This window comes from Odocoileus virginianus, unplaced genomic scaffold (assembly GCF_023699985.2).
Source record: "Odocoileus virginianus isolate 20LAN1187 ecotype Illinois unplaced genomic scaffold, Ovbor_1.2 Unplaced_Contig_8, whole genome shotgun sequence".
NCBI lineage: Eukaryota > Metazoa > Chordata > Mammalia > Artiodactyla > Cervidae > Odocoileus > Odocoileus virginianus.
The window spans coordinates 1,919,143-1,938,134 of record NW_027224325.1 but is presented as its reverse complement, the minus strand read 5'-3'; the positions used below and the strand labels follow the sequence as shown (position 1 = coordinate 1,938,134).

At 37.8% G+C, this 18,992-nt stretch overlaps 1 protein-coding gene, 1 long non-coding RNA gene and 1 other non-coding gene across 4 annotated transcripts in view; 1 reads left to right on the top strand and 2 right to left on the bottom strand.

Moving 5' to 3' along the window:
- Positions 1-1,119: 1,119 nt before the first annotated feature.
- Positions 1,120-18,992, bottom strand: part of LOC110123516 (monocarboxylate transporter 1-like) — a 29,390-nt gene continuing 11,517 nt past the window's right edge. For both annotated transcript variants that reach the window (XM_020871496.2, XM_020871497.2), the window contains exons 2-5: positions 11,054-11,314; positions 9,703-9,846; positions 4,444-5,310; positions 1,120-2,493 (exon numbers count right to left, since the gene is read on the bottom strand). In XM_020871496.2, the coding sequence (XP_020727155.2) occupies positions 2,246-2,493; positions 4,444-5,310; positions 9,703-9,846; positions 11,054-11,270 (1,476 nt within the window). In that variant the 5' untranslated portion in view covers positions 11,271-11,314 and the 3' untranslated portion in view covers positions 1,120-2,245. The remainder of the gene's footprint in view (positions 2,494-4,443; positions 5,311-9,702; positions 9,847-11,053; positions 11,315-18,992) is intronic.
- On the bottom strand, positions 10,312-10,384 carry TRNAW-CCA (transfer RNA tryptophan (anticodon CCA)). Its single transcript has one exon. It is a non-coding gene; the product is annotated as a tRNA-Trp (tRNA).
- Positions 14,374-17,211, top strand: LOC139033907 (uncharacterized). Its single transcript, XR_011486391.1, has 2 exons — positions 14,374-14,786; positions 16,726-17,211. It is a non-coding gene; the product is annotated as an uncharacterized lncRNA (long non-coding RNA).

Below are 18,992 nucleotides of genomic sequence, written 5' to 3'. Positions count from 1 at the left end.
CACAGCAAGGCACAGGGATTCATCCCCTGGTTGGGGACCTAAGATCCCACACGCCACACAGCACAACCAAAAAAAAAAAAAAGTCTCTAAAAGTGTATGGAGGGAATGGTCAACATCATTCATGTTCAAGGAAATATCACCCACTACATTCCAACTAGAAAGGGAAAGTTAAAAGGATCAATGCCAAGTGCTGACAAGAATACAGACTAGCTAGAATTTTCATACATCATTAGTGAGATTAGCAAATGGTATAGCCACTGAGAAAATAGTGTGATGATTTCTTACAAAGTTAACCATGCTTTTGCCATGACTCAGCAATTTCAATGCTGGGCATCTACCCAAGAGAAATGAAAGCATATGTCTGCTAGACCCCTAAGTAAATATTTACAGCATCTTAACTTGTAACAGCTAAAAAGTGGAAACAGCTCAAATGTCCAACTGGTGGATGGATATACAAAGTATGGTACATCTGCACAAAGAAATGGGCTTCCTGGGTGGCTCAGTGGTAGAGAATCTGCCTGCCAGTGCAGGAGACTTGGGTTCAATCCCTGGGTCAGAAAGATCCCCTGGAGGAGGAAATGGCAACCCACTCCAGTATTCTTGTCTGAGAAATCTCATGGATATAGGAGCCCGAAGAGCTACAGTCTGTGGGGTCACAAAAGAGTCAGACATGTCTTAGCCACTAAACAACAAAACAACAACAAATATTCCTCAACAATAAAAAGCAAAGAATTACTGAAAAATGCAACAGGATGTATCATAAAACATTATGCTATTGTGACGTCAGACACAGAAGGCTATCCCAACTGTTTTTACTCAAACACTTCTGACACCACACGTGTGGATTATTTCCACACCAACAACCACTTTGCCAATTCTCCAGACACCAAGTGGGTGTCCTACAGTCCAACTCAATTCTGACATAAAGTACCCAGAGTTAGCATCAGATTCCACAGATTTAAAGGCTTAGTCTCACAAGACTGCCTTCACTTCAGACTCCATGCTCAAGTCCCAGGTTGCCACCTGTACGTGACCAAAGCTATAAATTGGGAGTTCCCATGACTCCTTTGTCAAGGTTGATAAATTTACTAGAATGGATCACTGAACTCAGGGAAACACTTTGCCTACATTCAGTGGTTTATTGTAAAGTATGCATTTCAGAACAGCCAGATGGAAGAGAGTCATAGGGCAAAATATGGAGGGGAGGAGCGGCAGGGAGCTTCCATGCCTTATCTGGGCACACGACTCTCCCAGTACCTTAAGATACTCACCAGCCAGGAAGCTCTCTGTAGTTTAGGGGGTTTCATTACATAGGTGTGATCGATTATTTTATTGGACATTAATAATTGAACTCAATTTCCAGTCCCTCTCCCCTCCCCAGAGGTCAGGGGATGGGGCTGAAAGAGCCAGCCTTCTAATCATGCCTTGGCCTTCCTAGAGACTAGCCCCCATCCTGAAGTTAGGAAGGGGGCCTCCAGCCACCAGTCACTTAATTAGCATGCAAAAGATATTCTTATCACTCCCAAGGTTCCAAGGGTTCTGGGAGCTGTATACCAGGAACTGAGGATAAAGATCAAATATATGCTATCATGCCACAGTTACATACTATGTCATTCCATACAGGCTTCCCAGATGGCACAGTAGTAAAGAATCCGCCTGTCAATGCAGGAGATGCAAGAGATATGAATTGGGTGGAGAAGATCCCCTGGAAGAGGGCATGGCAACCCACTCCAGACACTCCCATGGACATAGGAGCCTGGTGGGCTACATAGTCCATGGGATCCCAAAGAGTCAACACTACTGAGCATGCAGGCATAGGGGAAGTAGGTATCAGGTGATTTAGTTAAGGAGAGAGGATTGACTGCAAAGGAGCAGAAGGGAATTATCTTGGTTGTTCAAAATGTTCTACATTGGAATGATAGTTATTTGACAAAAGAACTTTGTCAAAATTCATTAAACTTCACTTTTATAAAAGGAGTATGAACAGTATATAAATATACTGTAATAAATATGACTTCAAATAAAAGCTATTTCCTCTGTCATCTTTTGCAGATGTCCCTTGCCCCTAAAAAGTGTGACTTATTTATTATGATGGGTGTAGAGGAAGGAATAAAAGTTCCATCAGTGAACACCTGATCTGACTTCTACACAAGTGTCCACGGTAAGCACCAAGAGTAGAACATGATTCAGTAGCATTTTTCATGTATCTTTGGTCCAAAGCTTCTGTTTATCCCTGATTTCACCCTCAGAGTTTCTCCTCTTTGGGTCCTTCTTCTGTGCCATTCAATTCTGGAGACTGAGCAGCTTTAATAACTTCTTTTGGTTCCATCTCTTTACTTTCCTTTTTCTGTTTCTCTTCTGCCTTCTGTTCTTTAGCCTCAAGTCGGTAATTGATGCCCATGCCGATGAAAAGATAGATGCCAGAGACAATAAGGATTATGCCACATGTCCAGTATGTGTATTTATAGTCTCCATATATGTCATTGAGACGACCTAAGGATGTCCAAAAAACAAAGTTATGTGGGTAAACAGTTATACCCTTTCCCAAGTGAAGGTTAAGGATCCTTTCAAAGAGCCCGCAAATGACAAATTAGTCTAAAAAGAAAATGCTCAAAATTATAAGATCTCTTGTTTATGATGTAACACTGATTTTGGGATGTCCCTGCACATTGTTATCTTTAGCAACTTGAAAATAATTAAATCTTGGCAAATTTGAATTGAGAAAGTCCTGGAGATCACCTAGAATCAATTCTCTCAGTAATCCAATGGAAAAATTTGCTCAAAAGAGGTTTAGGAGTCTTGCCCAAGGCCACAGAGCTAATTCCAGTCTCCCAGGCCAATGCACTTTTTCTGACATCAGCATTTCCCAAAGAGTCTTCCTGGGAACACTCACCCTCTGCTGAAACATTAACTAACAGCAATACTTTCCACCATTCTAACCTCACAACAGGAAGATTCTATCATCATTCCCACTGTATAACATAAAAACTGAAGTACAGAAACTTTAAGGAAGTCATCCAAGGTCACAAAGCTTTAAGTGAAACAAATTGGCTTTAAACCCAGGGAGTCTGACCCTGAGGTGTGCACCCATAACTTCTTTGCTTCAGGCTACCTCCCTAACATTTGCACAGTCAAGTAAATTTGGAAACGACACATCATAGTCTTTTCTACTCAAGTTTTTATGAGGTGTAATATTAAAGAAACTTATTTAATCCTTGTTATAGTAAAATTTATTAGCAACTCATCAAATTAGTATTAAGAAATAAACTTTGGAAAACTCGACACATATACAAGCTATAATAACCAATTCAAATATGATTTCATATGGTTTTCCAATGCAGGGCAACACTCACTCAGCAATACTTAGTTTCTATATATCAGTACGGCCCTGGGTCTGCTAAGCCCTGAGTTAAGGGTGAGCAAGGCAGATAACATCCACAGTTCAGTACAGAAGAGAAATGTTAATCCAATAACCACACAGACTGTGACAAGTGCTACAGGTGTGTTTGAGAGCAGAAAATAGGGGTTTGGGGCCAACAAGGAGGGTCAGGAAGGCTTTTTAAAAGTGTAAATTTAACCAAGACTTACAGAAGGATAAGAATTAATCTAGGAGAAAGGAGATGGGAAAAGGATCCGGGCAGAGAACAGCCAGTGCTGAGGCAGGTGGCAGGAGGAAGCACCAGGTGAGAGGGGAAGCACAGAGGGCTAGCGGAGTGGCAGGAAATGAGGCTGGAGAAAGAGGCGGCCAGGCCATGCAGGAACCAGCAGCCACAGCAGGGAATCTGATCTTCACCCTAAGAATGCAGGAAGCAACTGGAGTGTTCTAAGAGACTGGAGAACAGCTAGAGCAAATATGGGTAAAGTTAGAAGGCTACTGATAGAAGATCGGAGATTAGGATAAGAGCAGCAGTGACGGAGAAAAAAATGAGCAGGTTAGAAAGAGATTTAGGAAGCAAAAACGAATAGGATTTGGAATCTCCTTGGATATACTGGGTTGGCCAAAAAGTTCATTTGGGTTTTTCTGTAAGATCTTATGGAGGACAGAAGGTGGAAAAGTTTTGACAGGTCAGTAGTGGGTCTTTCATTATGTGTCCTTCCTAACTTTAGAGTGCATAATCTCAAAAACATGCATCACATCCAGAGGTCCAAATTATCGTTGTATTTTGTATTAATGATACTTTTTAAATGTACTGTTTAGCACTGACTGAGAGGATAATACCTCAGGTTTTAGGGTCACTTCTTAGCTGTGTGATCCTGGGCAAGTTATTTCACTTTCAAAAGCCTCTATTTCTTTAAGGTGGGAACAATAATAGTCTGACATCATAGTCTTGCACTATAGGACAGAATACAGAAACGATTAGGATTCTGCTTTCCATCACCTTCCCAATCTTCTCTGCCTGTTTTATGTTAATAGGACCATAGAAATATAGAGACATACTGTACCTAAAACTGGTGGCCCCAGGAGCATAGGCCAGCACTCCACAATGGTCACCAATCCCACAGCACTGGAGAATCTCTCGGCTCCCACAAGGTCCATCAGTGTTTCAAACAGTACAGCACCAAACCACCCAAAAGCAAATCCAAGGCATCCCGAGTAGACACAGAACCCCATGTAGCTGGAAGATAAAGGAACTAGCATATGACATACTCCGTTCGCGATAATAGAAGCAGCCAAAAAGTACTGAATTCGTGGTCTTACCCACTTTGTGTTGGCTACAAATCCCATACAAGGTCTGGATACCATGTCAACAAAAGCCTGAATGGAAAGAAGGAAAGCAGCCTTCTCACCAGAGTGATGTTGACTCTTGGCGTAATTGATAATAAAGACTAAAGGCGCAGCCAGCGCAAAAGACATGATCACATTCCCAAAGAGGTACAGCAGGAAGCCTCTGTGCTTGAACAGGGATAGGTCCAAAAGTTTGTTAACTGCCTGAGAAAGTGACTGTTTCTCCTTCGGGGAGTTTCCGCCGTTAACTCCTGTCTTTGGATTACCTGCCCCCTTTTTTGCATCACACTTTCCAGCTTCCTGAAGGAATTCTTCAGACTTCCCTTTCTCTGCAGCGGTTGGCTTGGGCCCTATTGGTCTCATCAGGGCTCCAGCCACACAGCAGTTTAGTAGGAGGCCCCCCAGAATTAGGAAGCTTCCTCTCCAGCCAAAGAGAGCAAAAAGAGCCTGGTTGAGAGGGGCCATGGCAAAGAGGAACACAGGGCTGCCTGCCATGGCTAGTCCATTTGCTAACGGTCGCTTCTTGTAGAAATACTTGCCAATCATGGTCAAAGCTGGATTCAAGTTGAAGGCAAGCCCGAGACCTGGGGAGAGGGGAGGAAAAAAGAATCACATACTATCAGAAACATATTTGGAAATGACTAACTAGGGTATTTGGAAATGATTAACTAGGGAAAGAACTGACATGGAAAGAGGTCAAAATCATGAGAGGCTATCGTAACTAGTAAGTCATGAAGTGGACTATTATCAAATAAATACAGACACAAAATCTCTTTTGCAGCAAATACTAGATTTATATACACACACGTGTGTGTGTGTGTGTGTGTGTGTGTGTGTATGTGTGTATGTGGTATGCCATGTGGCTTGCAGGATCTTAGTGCCCTGAACAGGGATTGAACCCATGCCCCCTACAGTGGAAGTGTGGAATCTTAACTGCTGCATCACCAGGGAAGTCCCTAAAAAATGTATATTATTAAAAACAATTCTTTTCACTTAGCAACAAAAAGAACAATAGAAATTCTTTGTCTAATTTCATAATTACAAATGCATTAGAACTATTGGCAAAAGATACATAATTGGTGGGCCTACCCTAACAAATAAATAAACATATTGTACAGCTACAGCAATAGAACAGAACACTTACTCAAAATTGAATAACTGATTTCTAAAAGTGGGCAGAAAGTCCAGAAATAGAACCAAAAGATACATTCAAATTAATAGGGGAAAAATGGATTTTTCAGCTAGTGGGGTTGGGATAGTAACTATGCTGATAACCTTTTAAGTGGTCTTCAATCTTGCTTTCCTACTAGGTAAACAGGTTAGGATGCTTGTCCATTTCCATCTCTCTAATGACTGCCTGTCCATAACTTTTCACTCTGGATTAAGAGGTCCTATGACTTGGCTCACACCTACCTCCCTGCCCTCATTTCAGTCTGTTCTTATTTGTGCAAAGTTTAACTATTACTCTAGGTTTCCACAAAGACTTCTCCTGGCTATCATTCAGAACTCAACTCAAAAGCATGATCTCAGAAGCCTTCCCTTTAGGGACCTTTAGATCCTTCTCTATCAAATTCTGTTTTAAATCTTTGCAAAGCACTTATTACTACCTGAATTTTTCTTATTTATTCATTTATTTGTTGGCCTGTTTATTGTCTGATTCCCTCCACTAAAGAGCAGGAATCTTGCTTGTCATATTGGGTCTCCCCACAGAGCTTGGACCAGTGCCTGGCATATAGTTAGGGACTCAATGAATATTTGCTGAGTGAATTAATGACATGAAATAATGAACAGGTTGAATAACCATGTGGAAACAAATAAAGTTGTATTCCTTCTTTGTGTTATTCAAATATTCCAGATGAATTAAAATATTTAAATGTTTAAAAATTTAATGTAGTAAAAGTATAGATCTAAAAAGATAGTACCAAAAAAAAAAAAGATAGTACCTATTATTAGCATTATCTCAGGTCCTGCAGGTGGGGCTGTAAATTGTTTAAACCTTTCTAAAAGAGTACTTGACCAATTATATCAAAAACCTTTTCTTCCCCCAGCAATTACACTTCTACAAATTTATCCAAAGAAAATTATCATTTTCAAAGATCCATACAGAGGCACTATCATACACTTTATTAAGAGTGAAAATACAAACAATCTAAATGTCCTTCAATTAAAGTGAAATAAATTATAGTACATCTATCCAGTGAAAAAATAATAGCTGCTAAAGTATATTTACTGAAATGGGGACACTATTAATATGTGCATTAATTATTATTAATTATTAATATGTACATATTAATGTACATGTATTACTAAGCAAAAAAAACTTGTTACAAACATTTCACATAATCTGGTCAGTTTTCATTCCAATCCCAAAAAAGGGCAATGCCAAAGAATGTTCAAATTACTGTACAGTTGCACTCATTTCACATGCTAGCAAGGTTATGCTCAAAATCCTTCAAGCTAGGCTTCAGCAGTACATGAACTGAGAACTTCCAGATGTACAAGCTGGGTTTAGAAAAGGCAGAGGAACCAGAGATCAAATTGCCAACATTCATTGGATCATAGAGAAAGCAAGGGAATTCCAGAAAAACATCTACTTCTGCTTCATTGACTATGCTAAAAGTCTTTGTGTAGATCATAACAAACTGGAAAATTCTTAAAGAGATGGGAATACAAGACCACCTGACCTGCCTCCTGAGAAACCTGTATGCAGGTCAGGAAGCAACAGTTAGAACTGACATGGAACAACAGACTGGTTCCAAATTGGGAAAGGAGTACGTCAAGGCTGTATATTGTCACCCTGCTTATTTAACTTCTATGCAGAACTACATCATGCGAAATCCTGGGCTGGATGAATCACAAGCTGGAATCAAGATTGCTGGGAGAAATATCAACAATCTCAGATATGCAGATGATGCCACTCTAATGGCAGAAAGCAAAGGGAAACTTAAGAGCCTCTAGATGAGGGTCTTTCACCTCATCTTTCAGCTCAGCCAGAGTAAAAAAGCTGGCTTATAACCCAACATTCAAAAAACTAAGATCATGGCATCTGGTCCCATCACTTTGCAGCAAATACAAGGGGAAAAAGTGGAAACTGTGACAGATTTTATTTTCTTGGGCTCCAAAATCACTGTGGACAGTGACTGCAGCAATGAAATTAAAAGATGCTTGCTTCTTGGAAGGAAAGCTATGACAAACCTAGACAGCATATTAAAAAGCAGAGACATCACTTTGCTGACAAAGGTCCATATAGTCAAAGCTATGGTTTTCCCAGTAGTCATGTATGGATGTGAGAATTGGACCATAAAGAAAGCTGAGTGCCAAAGAATTGGATGGCAAGGATATCAAACCAATCCTGAATATTCATTGGAAGGACTGATGCTGAAGCTCCAATACTTTGGCCACCTGATGCAAAGAGCCAACTCATTGGAAAAGACCCTGATGCTGGGAAAGATTGAGGGCAGGAGGAGAAAGGGGCAACAGAGGATGAGATGGTTGGATGGCATCACTGACTCAATGGACATGAGTTTGAGCAAACTCCAGTAGTGAAGGACAGGGAAGCCTGGTGTGCTGCAGTCCATGGGGTCACAAAGAGTTGGACACGACTTAGTGACTGAACAACAATATTCCTTTTTAAAAAAATTTTAACTTTACTGGAGTATAGCTGATTTTTGTCAGTTTCAGGTGTATAGCAAAGTGATTCAGTTTTACATATACATATATTCATTCAAGATTTTCTTCTCTTACAGGTTAGCACAGAGTACTGAGTAGAATTCCTTGTATTATTGTCCTTGTTCATTATCTTTCTTAAATACAGTAGTGTGCGTATGTTCATCCCAAGCTCCTGATTTATCCCCTACCCCTCAACATTTCTCCTTTAGTCACCATAAGTTTTTTCAATATCTGTAAGTCTGTTTCTATAAATAAGTTCATTTGTATAATTTTTAAAAATTAGATTCCACATATAAGTGATATCATGATATTTGTTTTTTACTTACTTCACTTAATCTCATCCCTTTTTGTTCTAAATCTCATCCCTTTTTGTATAGAAGAATTTTTAAAACAAAAATTTTTGTTTTGTTTTTAGAAAGATAGAAAACTGTAGAAAAAGCATATAGAAAAACTATAGAAAAATCTGTGGGTATGGCATCAAAATGTTTTTTAAACAAATCTTATTGGCATATAGTTGATTTACAATGTTGTGTTAGTTCCAGGTGTATAGCAAAGTGAATCAGTTATACATGTACATACATCTACTCTTGTTTTTTTTTAAGATTCTTTCCCATGTGTGCCAGTATTGAGTAGAGTTCCCTGTGCTGCACAGCAGATTATTATAAATTATCTTCTTTACATATAGAAGTGTGCATATGTCAATCCTCATCTCCCAGTTTATCCCTCACCCCCCACGTCATCAAAATATTCATGGTAATCTTCTCTGAACTGTAGACCTCTGGGTGTTTGATAGTATTTATAGTCAGCAGTTCTGTTTTCTTAATTTAGCTATTAGAAAGGGGGTTTTCCCATGTGTGCTCTTTATCCTTTGAAAATGTATCTGACTTTTCTATCAGAAAACTCTTTCTATGTATCTGACATTCTCTCTTTCTCCAATTTGAGCCAGTGTCTTCTTAGGCAGAAGGGGGAATGAGTGGGAACAGTTAATGACCTCCCTCTCAACAACTTTTTACCTATCACTGCAATCTTCTTTATTAAAAAAAAAGAAAGAAAAAGAATTCTCTTTCACTGTATTCATTCAATAAAAAATAATCACTCATTAAGTGTGATTACTTTTACACTTAATCTGAACTTTCTTTAAAGACTTGCTTTTCTAATACTATTAAATTAATGTATCAACAGCTCTAAAACATAGTGACCTGGTAATTTTCTAGCAAAGAACTTTCATTTTTCAAAAGAGTTGGCAAATGGATGCTATAATAGTCCACAAAGAAATTATTGCTTGAAAAGGCATTAGTACAACTCACCTACAATAACTCCGATACAAATGTAAAGTTCCATCACAGTGCTACAGAAGGAAGCTGCAATCAAGCCACAGCCTGACAAGCAGCCACCAAAAATCATGACAGGGCGACTGCCATATTTATTCACCAGGATACTGCTAATAGGACCTATGAGAGAACAAACAGATTAGTAATAATACAGAGGAGAAGCCCAGCCCTCCCATCCACACCTGCTCATGCCATTACTGATATGACAGGATGCTATCCCAGAAAATAAACAGATAGAAGACAGTGCTAAAGAATATTGCTTTCTATCTTTATTTCAGAGTCACAGGTTTGTTTAATGGAAAAAAATATAGTATTGATTATACATCTTCTATATACCTAGGACATGTTAGATGGGTTTTAACTGAAGTATGAAAGACCATAAGCTAACTCTTCTAAGGCAGAAGAGGCTGCAAGTACCCTGATTATAAGTGCTTATAGAATCCTTCATTATCTAGGATATTATCCACATATATGTAGCAAGTTTGCTTATTTTAGATTTTTTTTTAATATTTTAATTTATTTATTTGGTTGCTCTGGGTCTTAGTTGCAGCATATGAACTCTTAGTTGTGGCATGTGGGGTCTAGTTCCCTGACCAGGGATTGAACCTGGGCCCCCTGCACTGGGAGCATGGAGTCTTAGCCACTGGACCACCAGGGAAGTCCTTGTTTTAAAATTTTAGATGGAATTTAAACATACATGACTGATAAGATATATGAGCAAGTCTGATCATACTTCTGACTTAAGGGCATATTTACTACAAACTACCTAAAATATTGTTTCTCATAGAAAACAATAACAAAACCAAAACAGGCCTACAAAATAAGAAAGCCTACCATCACCACTTTTCTTCAACATTATACTGGAGGTCCAAGCCAGCGCAGAAAGACAGGAGGAAAAAAGGTGTAAGAAAAGGAAGAAACCAAACTATCAGTATTTGCAGAAGATTTGTTTGTCTACCTAAAATTTTTGAAAAAGAAATCTACCAATAAACTACTGGAAATAAGAGTTTAGCAAGCTTACAGGATATATGATTAAAGTATAAATACCAATTACCTATCTATACCCAGCAGCCAACACAAAATGTATTTTTAAAGAAAACTATCCTTTATAATGACACTGTTTTATATTATAACTGACCCAACACAGCACATGGTTGCTATGTAACTTTCATTGTTAGAATGAAAAATATGATTCTAATCACATAACTCCAATAACTAACATTTCAATTATTTTTACTGATAAAGATATCAAGAGCAAAAAGTACTTAATACAGAATTGCTGTCTACCCACTGAAAGTTAAAAGAGCAAGCCTTCATGGGTACTTACCTCCAGCGTACATGACAGCAAACGCTATGGAAGATAACCATGACACTTCGCTGGAGCTGGCTTTAAATATTTCTCCAATTTCTTTGTAAAATACACTAATAGACTTGCCAAATGCACAAGAGAAACCAATGGAAATGAAAGCTCCAATGACTACTGCCCACCCCCAGCCTCCATCTGGTGGGGTGTATCCAGCTGGACCTCCATTTGATGGTGGCATTGTAAGTAAAGATGAATTCTAAGATCCAGTTCAAATCCAGATATCTAAAGGGTATGAAATCAAAATAGTACAGAACAAGCAGATAAACAGCAAAGCACTTCCAGAAAATCCCTTACATTTATGAAATAAATAAAGGCATATAGCAATTTTCTAAATAAAAGGTCAAACACTAGATTCTCATTTAATGGGCTGGAAAGTTATCTCAGTAAAGTTTATTTTCCATCCAGATACTCAGACGTAAGTTTTTTTGTTGTTTTATGTGACTAGAAAGATTACTAAATAGCTGGCCAATACAATTCAAATCTGCAAAATGAACCCTGATATCAGAGACTAGTAGTTTTAAACCAAAGATTTCACCTTTTTTTAAGCCCCAGCATTAATGAAAAACATAGCTAGAAAAAGAAATATAATATGATTATGAATTACCAGCAGGTGGGAGAAGTTGAGAGCAAATTTACCAGTCTAGAGAAATTAAGTTCTCCTTGGATTTACTTAAACTGGATTCTATTTTATGTCAAAATTAACAACAACAATATGTTATCATACACATTTCTGTCCACCCTAACATTACCTGGAGAGATCTAGTACAGTACTGACACTGTACAATGACAATATGCTATAAATGATATAAAATGGTTAACAATAACAATATCACATTTTACTATTCCTTTTTAATACAAATCCTACCTTCTATCCATGGAAATTAACTTTTAAATAGTTCACATTCTAACTAAACACTTCAAATATAATTTAGAAAGTGACGCTGTAGTGATTAAAAAAAAAAAACCTCAGAAAGAGTTCTGCTTGAGAAGCTAAAAGACTAAGTTTTTTAAATAAAACTTTTATAGAAGTAAAGTTTCTAAAACCTTTATAAAATTATAAAATTCCCAGAGTTTGCAAACTTTTGTTAGATTTATTCCAAGGTGTTTTTATTACTCTTATAGATAGTAGTTATAAAAAATCATTTTCTGTTAGTTGCTGGTGTATAAAGACACAACTTATTTGTTTAAATAATAGGTTTACTGAGATATAGTTCACATATCATAAAACTTTAAACTTTATATTTCAGTGGTTTTCAGTATATTTAGAAAACTATCAACTATCATCACTAATATCAAGCATTTTTATCACCCTCGAAAGAAACCCTGTACCCATTAGCAACTTTATTGCTAAATATTATTTTTTTATGATATTGTAAATCAAATTGTTTTCTGAATTTCACTTTTGGATTTTTCATTGCTAATGTCTAGAAATTGATTTTTTGATGTTAATTTTGTAGCCTGCAAATTCGCCAAACTCATTTATTAGTTCTAATAGGCTTACCTAAGTATCTGTGGATTTCTCAGGATTTTCTATTTACAAAAGCATGTAATCTGTGACGGTTTTACATCTTTCTTTCATTGCCTAATTCCTTGGTTAAACCCTCCAGTACATGTGGTGAAAGTAAACATCCTCATCTTATTGCCGACCTTAGAAAGAAAGCTTTCAGTATTTTACCATTAAGTATGCTGTTAGCTGTGGGTTTTTGTAGATGCCCTTTATTAAGTTTGGGAAATTTCCTTCTATTCCTAGTTGTTGAGTATTTTTATCAAGAAGGATGTTCAATTCAGTTCAGTTGCTCAGTCGTGTCCAACTCTTTGCGACCCCATGGACTGCAGCAGGCTTCCCTGTCCATCACCAACTCCTGGAGCTTGCTCAAACTCATGTCCATCAAGTTGGTGATGCCATCCAACCATCTCATCCTCTGTCGTCCCCTTCTCCTCTTGCCTTCAATCTTTCCCAGCATCAGGGTCTTTTCCAATGAGTCAGCTGTTCGCATCAGGTGGCCAAAGTATTGGAGCTTCAGCATCAGAAGGACATCGGATTGTGGCAAATGCTTTGTTATGTATCTATTAAGATGACCTTGTGGTTTGGTACCTTTATTCTATTAATACAGTGTGGTTTGACTGACTCTTAAATTTTGACACACTTATGAATTCCTGCACTCCTGAGATAAGTCACAGTTCGTCATGATATATAACCCATTTTAAATGTTGTTGAATTCTGTTTGCTCATATTTTGTTGAAAATTTTTATGTCCATATTTACAAGGGATGTGGTTTTCTCCTCTTGTGATATCTGTCTGATTTTGGTTTCAGGTTAATTCTGGCTTCAAAGAACAATTTGGGAGGTGTTCTGTTCTTTGAAACAATTTGTAAGAGTTGTGTTTGTTCTTTAAATGTTTCATAAAATTCACCAGTGAAGCCGTCTAGGCTTCAGGTTTTCCTTGTGGGTAGTTTTTTTTTTTTTTTTTTTTTTTGATGATTATGTCAATCTTTTTACTTTCTATAGGTATACACAGATTGTCTCTATCTAACTTGAGTCATTTAACAGTTTGTCTTTCTATAAATGCATTCATTTCATTTAGGTTATCTAATTTGTTGGTCTGCAATTGTTCATAGTATCCCTTTATAATCTCGTTTTTATTTCTGTAAGATTAGTAGTGATATATGAAGAGTTGCTCAGTGGTAAAGAATCCACCTGCTAATGCAGGAGACATGGGTTCAATCCTTGGGTCAGGAAGATCCCCTGAAGAAGGAAATGGCAACCCACTCCAGTATTCTTGCCTGGGAAATCCCATGGACAGAGGAGCCTGGCAGGCTATAGTCCATGAGGTTGCAAGACAGTCAGACATGACTTACAGGCTAAACAACAACAATACCATGAAGAGTTTCAACAAGAGTACTATTACAGGGAACAGGCCTCACAAAATTGACCTCACTTCTAACACCAACTGCAAGTTTAGGCATTGGAGGTGGGGGTGTGTGGTGGGAGGTGGTTTCAAAATCAGGTTTGGCAATTCTACAGGACTCACAGAATTCACCGAAAGCTATTATACCCTTGAGTTATTACAGGCAAAAGGACACAGGTGGAAATGAGCCAGAGGCAGAGATGTACAGAGTAGAGTTTGGGAGAGGTTCAAGTGTGGAGGTTTTGATCACCCTCTTTCCATGAAGTCATGGAAGCATCACCTTCTCCCAGTCACATTGTGTGGCAATACAGAGTATTACCAACCAGGGAAGCTCAGCTAAGCTTTTAGTGTCTAGAATTTAATGGGACTTGATCACACACTGCCCACATGACTGCTGACTGTTAGTCTCCAGTCCTTACCAGAGGGTGGGTTAACTATTAAGCCTCAAACCTCCAGCTCTTTTGGAGATTGGAAAAAAGACAATATGGCTAAAAGGCCCAGCAAAGACACTCTTATCAGACAGGACTTTTCAAAAGGCTGTGACTCAGAGGGTAAAGCATCTGCCTGTGATGCGGGAGACCCAGATTTGATCCCTGGGTCAGGAAGATCCCCTGGAGAAGGAAATGGCAACCCACTCCAGTATTCTTGCCTGGAGAATCCCATGGACAGAGGAGCCTGGTGGGCTACAGTCCACAGGGTCGCAAAGAGTCAGACACGACTGAGCGACTACACTAGAGATCATGTTCCAGTAGCCAAGGGCAAAGGCCAAACCTCGTTTTTCATAAGGTTAATTCTTCACTATACATACTGTATCCTCTTGCATTTCTGACTTCAGTAATTTGAGTCTTTTCTCTCTTTTCTTGGTTAGTCTGGCTAAAAGTTTGTCAATTTTATTGATTTTTATCAAATAATCAAACTTGGTTTTATTGATTTTTTGTTTTTGTTCTTTCTAGTTTATTTCTGTTCTAATCTTTATTATTTCTTTCCTTGTTTGCTTGCATCTAATTTGCCCTTTTCCCCCAGCATTTCTTATGGTAAAAGTTTCAGTTATTAATTTGAGATTTTCTTTCTTTTTAAATATAGATGTATACAGCTACTGATTTCCTGCTAAGCGCGGTTTTAGCTGTATTCCAGAACCTTTGGTATTTTGTATTTGTTTTCATTCATCTCAATGTGTTTCCTAATTTTATTTAGAATTCATCCCTTGAACCACTGGTTATTTAGGAATGTGTTGTCAATTTCCAAATATTTGTTCATTTCACAAATTTTCTTTTGTTATTCATTTCTGATTTTATTTCATTATAATCAGAGAACATACTCAGTCCTTTCAAATGTACTGAGACATGTTTTATGGCCTAATGGGTGGTCTATCCTGGAAAATGTTCCGCATGTTGCTTGATAAGAATGTGTATTCTGCTGTTGTTAGATAAAATATTCTATGGATGTTTGTTAGATTTATTTGGTTTATACTCAGTATGTACTTGGTTGTTCAAGTCTTCTATTTCCTAGTTGATTTTCTGCCTAGTTATTTTATTGAAGTTCCGTTGAAATCTTCAACTATTGTTACTGAATTGTCTATTTCTCTCTTTAATTCTGTCAGTTTTTGCTTTATGTATTTTAGGGCTCTGTGGTTAGGTATACACCTATATTTATAATTTGGAGAAGGAAATGGCAACCCACTCCAGCATTCTTGCCTGGAGAATCCCGTGGACAGAGGAGCCTGGCAGGCTATAGTCCATGGGGTCACAAAGAGTTGGACACGACTGAGTGACTAACAGCAACAACATGTTTTTAATTGTTATATCTTCATAGTGGATTAACCTTTTACCATCATAAAATGTCCTTATTTATGTCTAGGTCTCTTTGGTTACTGTTTACATGGCTTTTCCCCCCACCCCATCTGTATAATCTAAATCAGTCTGCCTTTGAATCTATAATGCGTCTCTTGTAGATAGCATAAGGTTTGATCCAGTCTTCCAGTCACTGGTTTTTGACTGTAGTGTTTAATCTATTTACATTTAATTAATGATAAGGTAGTACTTGAGTCTGCTGTTTTACTATTTGTTTTCTCTGTTTTATGTCTTTTTTGTTTTTCTAGTCCTCCATCACTACCTTCTTTATGTTAGGTATATATTTTTACTGTGCCTCTTTAATTACCTTGTTGTTTCTTTTATTATGCTTTTGGTTATTTTCTTAGTGGTTGTCCTGTGGATTACAATGAACATCTTAAAACAATCTAGTATGGCTTAATACCAATTTAATTGTAATAATGTACAAAAATCTTGCTCCTGTACAGTCTCCCCTTTCACACTATTGTCTTACAAATGACATCTTTATATAAACCTATCAAAAGTTGTATAATTATTGTTTTAAAATTGGGTTGAAGAAAAAAAAAGAGTTTAAAAAGAAAAATTATATTTATACTGTCTTACTGTATATTAACCAATGAAGTTGCCATTACTGGTGCACTTAATTTTTTTTCCATGTGGATGCAAGTTATTGTGTAGTGTCCTTTCAATTCAATCTGAAGGACACTCTTTGGTATTTCTTGTAAAGCAAGCTTGCTGGCAAGAAATTCTCTCACTTTTTATCTGGGAATGTCCTAATCTCCCCTTCATTTTGAAAGATAGCTTTGCTGGATATAGAATTTTTGGTTGACAGTCTTTTTCTTTCAGCACTTTGAATATTTTCTCCCATTGTCTTCTTGCTTCTATGCCCACTAAAGAAAAATTCGCTGTTAATCTTATTGAGAGGAGATACCCCATGTCCAAGGTCAGGAGCAGCAGCTGCGCTTTGCTGGAGCAGCCATGAAGAGATACCCCACGTCCAAGGTAAGAGAAACCCAAGTAAGACGGTAGGCGCTGAGAGAGGGCATCAGAGGGCAGACAGACTGAAACCACAATCACAGAAAACTAGCCAATCTGATCACATGGACCACAGCCTTGTCTAACTCAATGAAACTAAGCCATGCCGTGTGGGGCCACCCAAGACAGATGGGTCATGGTGGAGAGTTCTGACAAAATGTGGTCCACTGGAGAAGGGAATGGCAAACCACTTCAGTATTCTTGCCTTGAGAACCCCATGAACAGTATGAAAAGGCAAAAAGATAGGACACTGAAAGATGAACTCCTCAGGTCAGTAGGTGCCCAATATGCCACTGGAGATCAGTGGAGGAATAACTCCAGAAAGAATGAAAAGACAGAGCCAAAGCGACTGAACTGAACTGAATCTTATTGAGGCTTGGTTTGTAATGAGTTGCTTCTATCTTGTTGCTTTCAAGATTCTCTCTTTGTCTTTGTCTCTGAGGTTCTATTAATTTTTCATTTATTTTCTTTCCCCTTAGATTTGATAATTGCACAATGTTCAATTTACTGATTCTTCTGCCAGCTGAAGTCTGCTGTTGAGTCCCTCTTACAAATTTTTTCACTCAGTTACTATACTTTTCAGCTCCAGAATTTCTATTTGACTTTTTCATTTTTAAATAACTACTGTCTATTTGATGAGATTTTGTTCTCATCATTTCTTTTAGTTCTTTAGACATGGTTTTAATTCTTTGAAAAACTTTGTAATAGCTAATTTAAAGCCCTTGTCTAATAAGTCCAAATGTCTAGGCTTCCTTGGGGATAGTTTCTATTTAATGAATTTTCTGTCTACAGACCATACTTTTCTGTTTCTTTGAGTATCTCACATTTTGTTTTTGGTTTTTTTTGTTGTTTTTTTTATTGTTGCAAACTGGACATTTAAAATAATACAATGTGGCAAGTGTGGCACTCTGATTTCAGATTCCCTTCCTCCCCAAGGCTAGTTGTTATTGCTGTTTGTTATTCATGTTGACACTACTACTATTGCCCTTTGTTTGTTTAATGAATTTCCTAAATAAATTCTGTGAAGTTTGTATTTTTTGTCATATGTTACTATTGAAATCTTGCTTAGCTCAGTGATCAGCCAATGGTTGGACTAAACTGTCCTGGAGAAAAAACTGTTTGCAGTAGGCAAACTCTGAACCAGGTCAAAGGCAAGCTCTGTGAGTTAGAGTTTCCATGAAACTGTCAGACATGTTGGCTAATAATAATTCTCTAAGAATGGGACTTTTTTGTGAGTTCCAAACAATTCTGTCCCCGCAATGGTTACTACACTGATGATTTTCATGGCCCCTATGATTGTGAGGTTTTCTGTTTTCAGTTCTACTGGAGTTGGGGAGATGAGAACAGGAATAGATCATGTTAAAATACCACAAATCTTGCTGTTCTGAGGTTCAGCTGTTTCTTGATTATATTCTCTTTGGATTATTGCAAGCCTCGGCTTAATTTTGAGTTTTGAAAAGCGAGGTGTTTTTTCTTTTCTTTTCTTTTCTTTTTGCCAATGTTCTTATTGCTTTTATGAAGGAGCAAAGTTTCAGAAGACCTTACTTTACCATTCCAGAAACAATTCCACTATAATTGATTTTGTATATAGTAAACCCACTACAGTATGGCTCAATGGGTAGAGTCCACCTGCAATGCAAGAGACACAGGAGATGCAGGTTCAATCCCTGGGTCAGGAAGATCCCCTGGAGGAGGAAATAGGCAACCATTCCAGTATTCTTGCCTGAAAAATCCCATGGACAGAGGAGCCTGGTGGGCTACAGTCTAAAGGGTCACAAAGAATCAGACATGACTGAGCTACTAAGGAGTTCCCCTTATCTGAAGTTTTGCTCTCTGCTGTTTTAATTACTCATTGTCTGAAAATATTAAATAGAAAATTCCAGAAATAAACAACATAATAAGCTTTAAATTGCATGCTATTCTGAGTAGCATGATAAATCTCACACCATCCCACTACTTCTTGCCTGGGCCGTGCATCATTCTTGTGCCAGCAGCTCCATGTTGTATGTGCTGCCAGCTCATTATAGTCATTTAGTAGCTGTCTCAGTTTTCAGATTGTCATAATATGGCAATGCTTGTGCTTAAATAACCTTAATTTCATTTATTAAATAAAATTATGTATATAGTG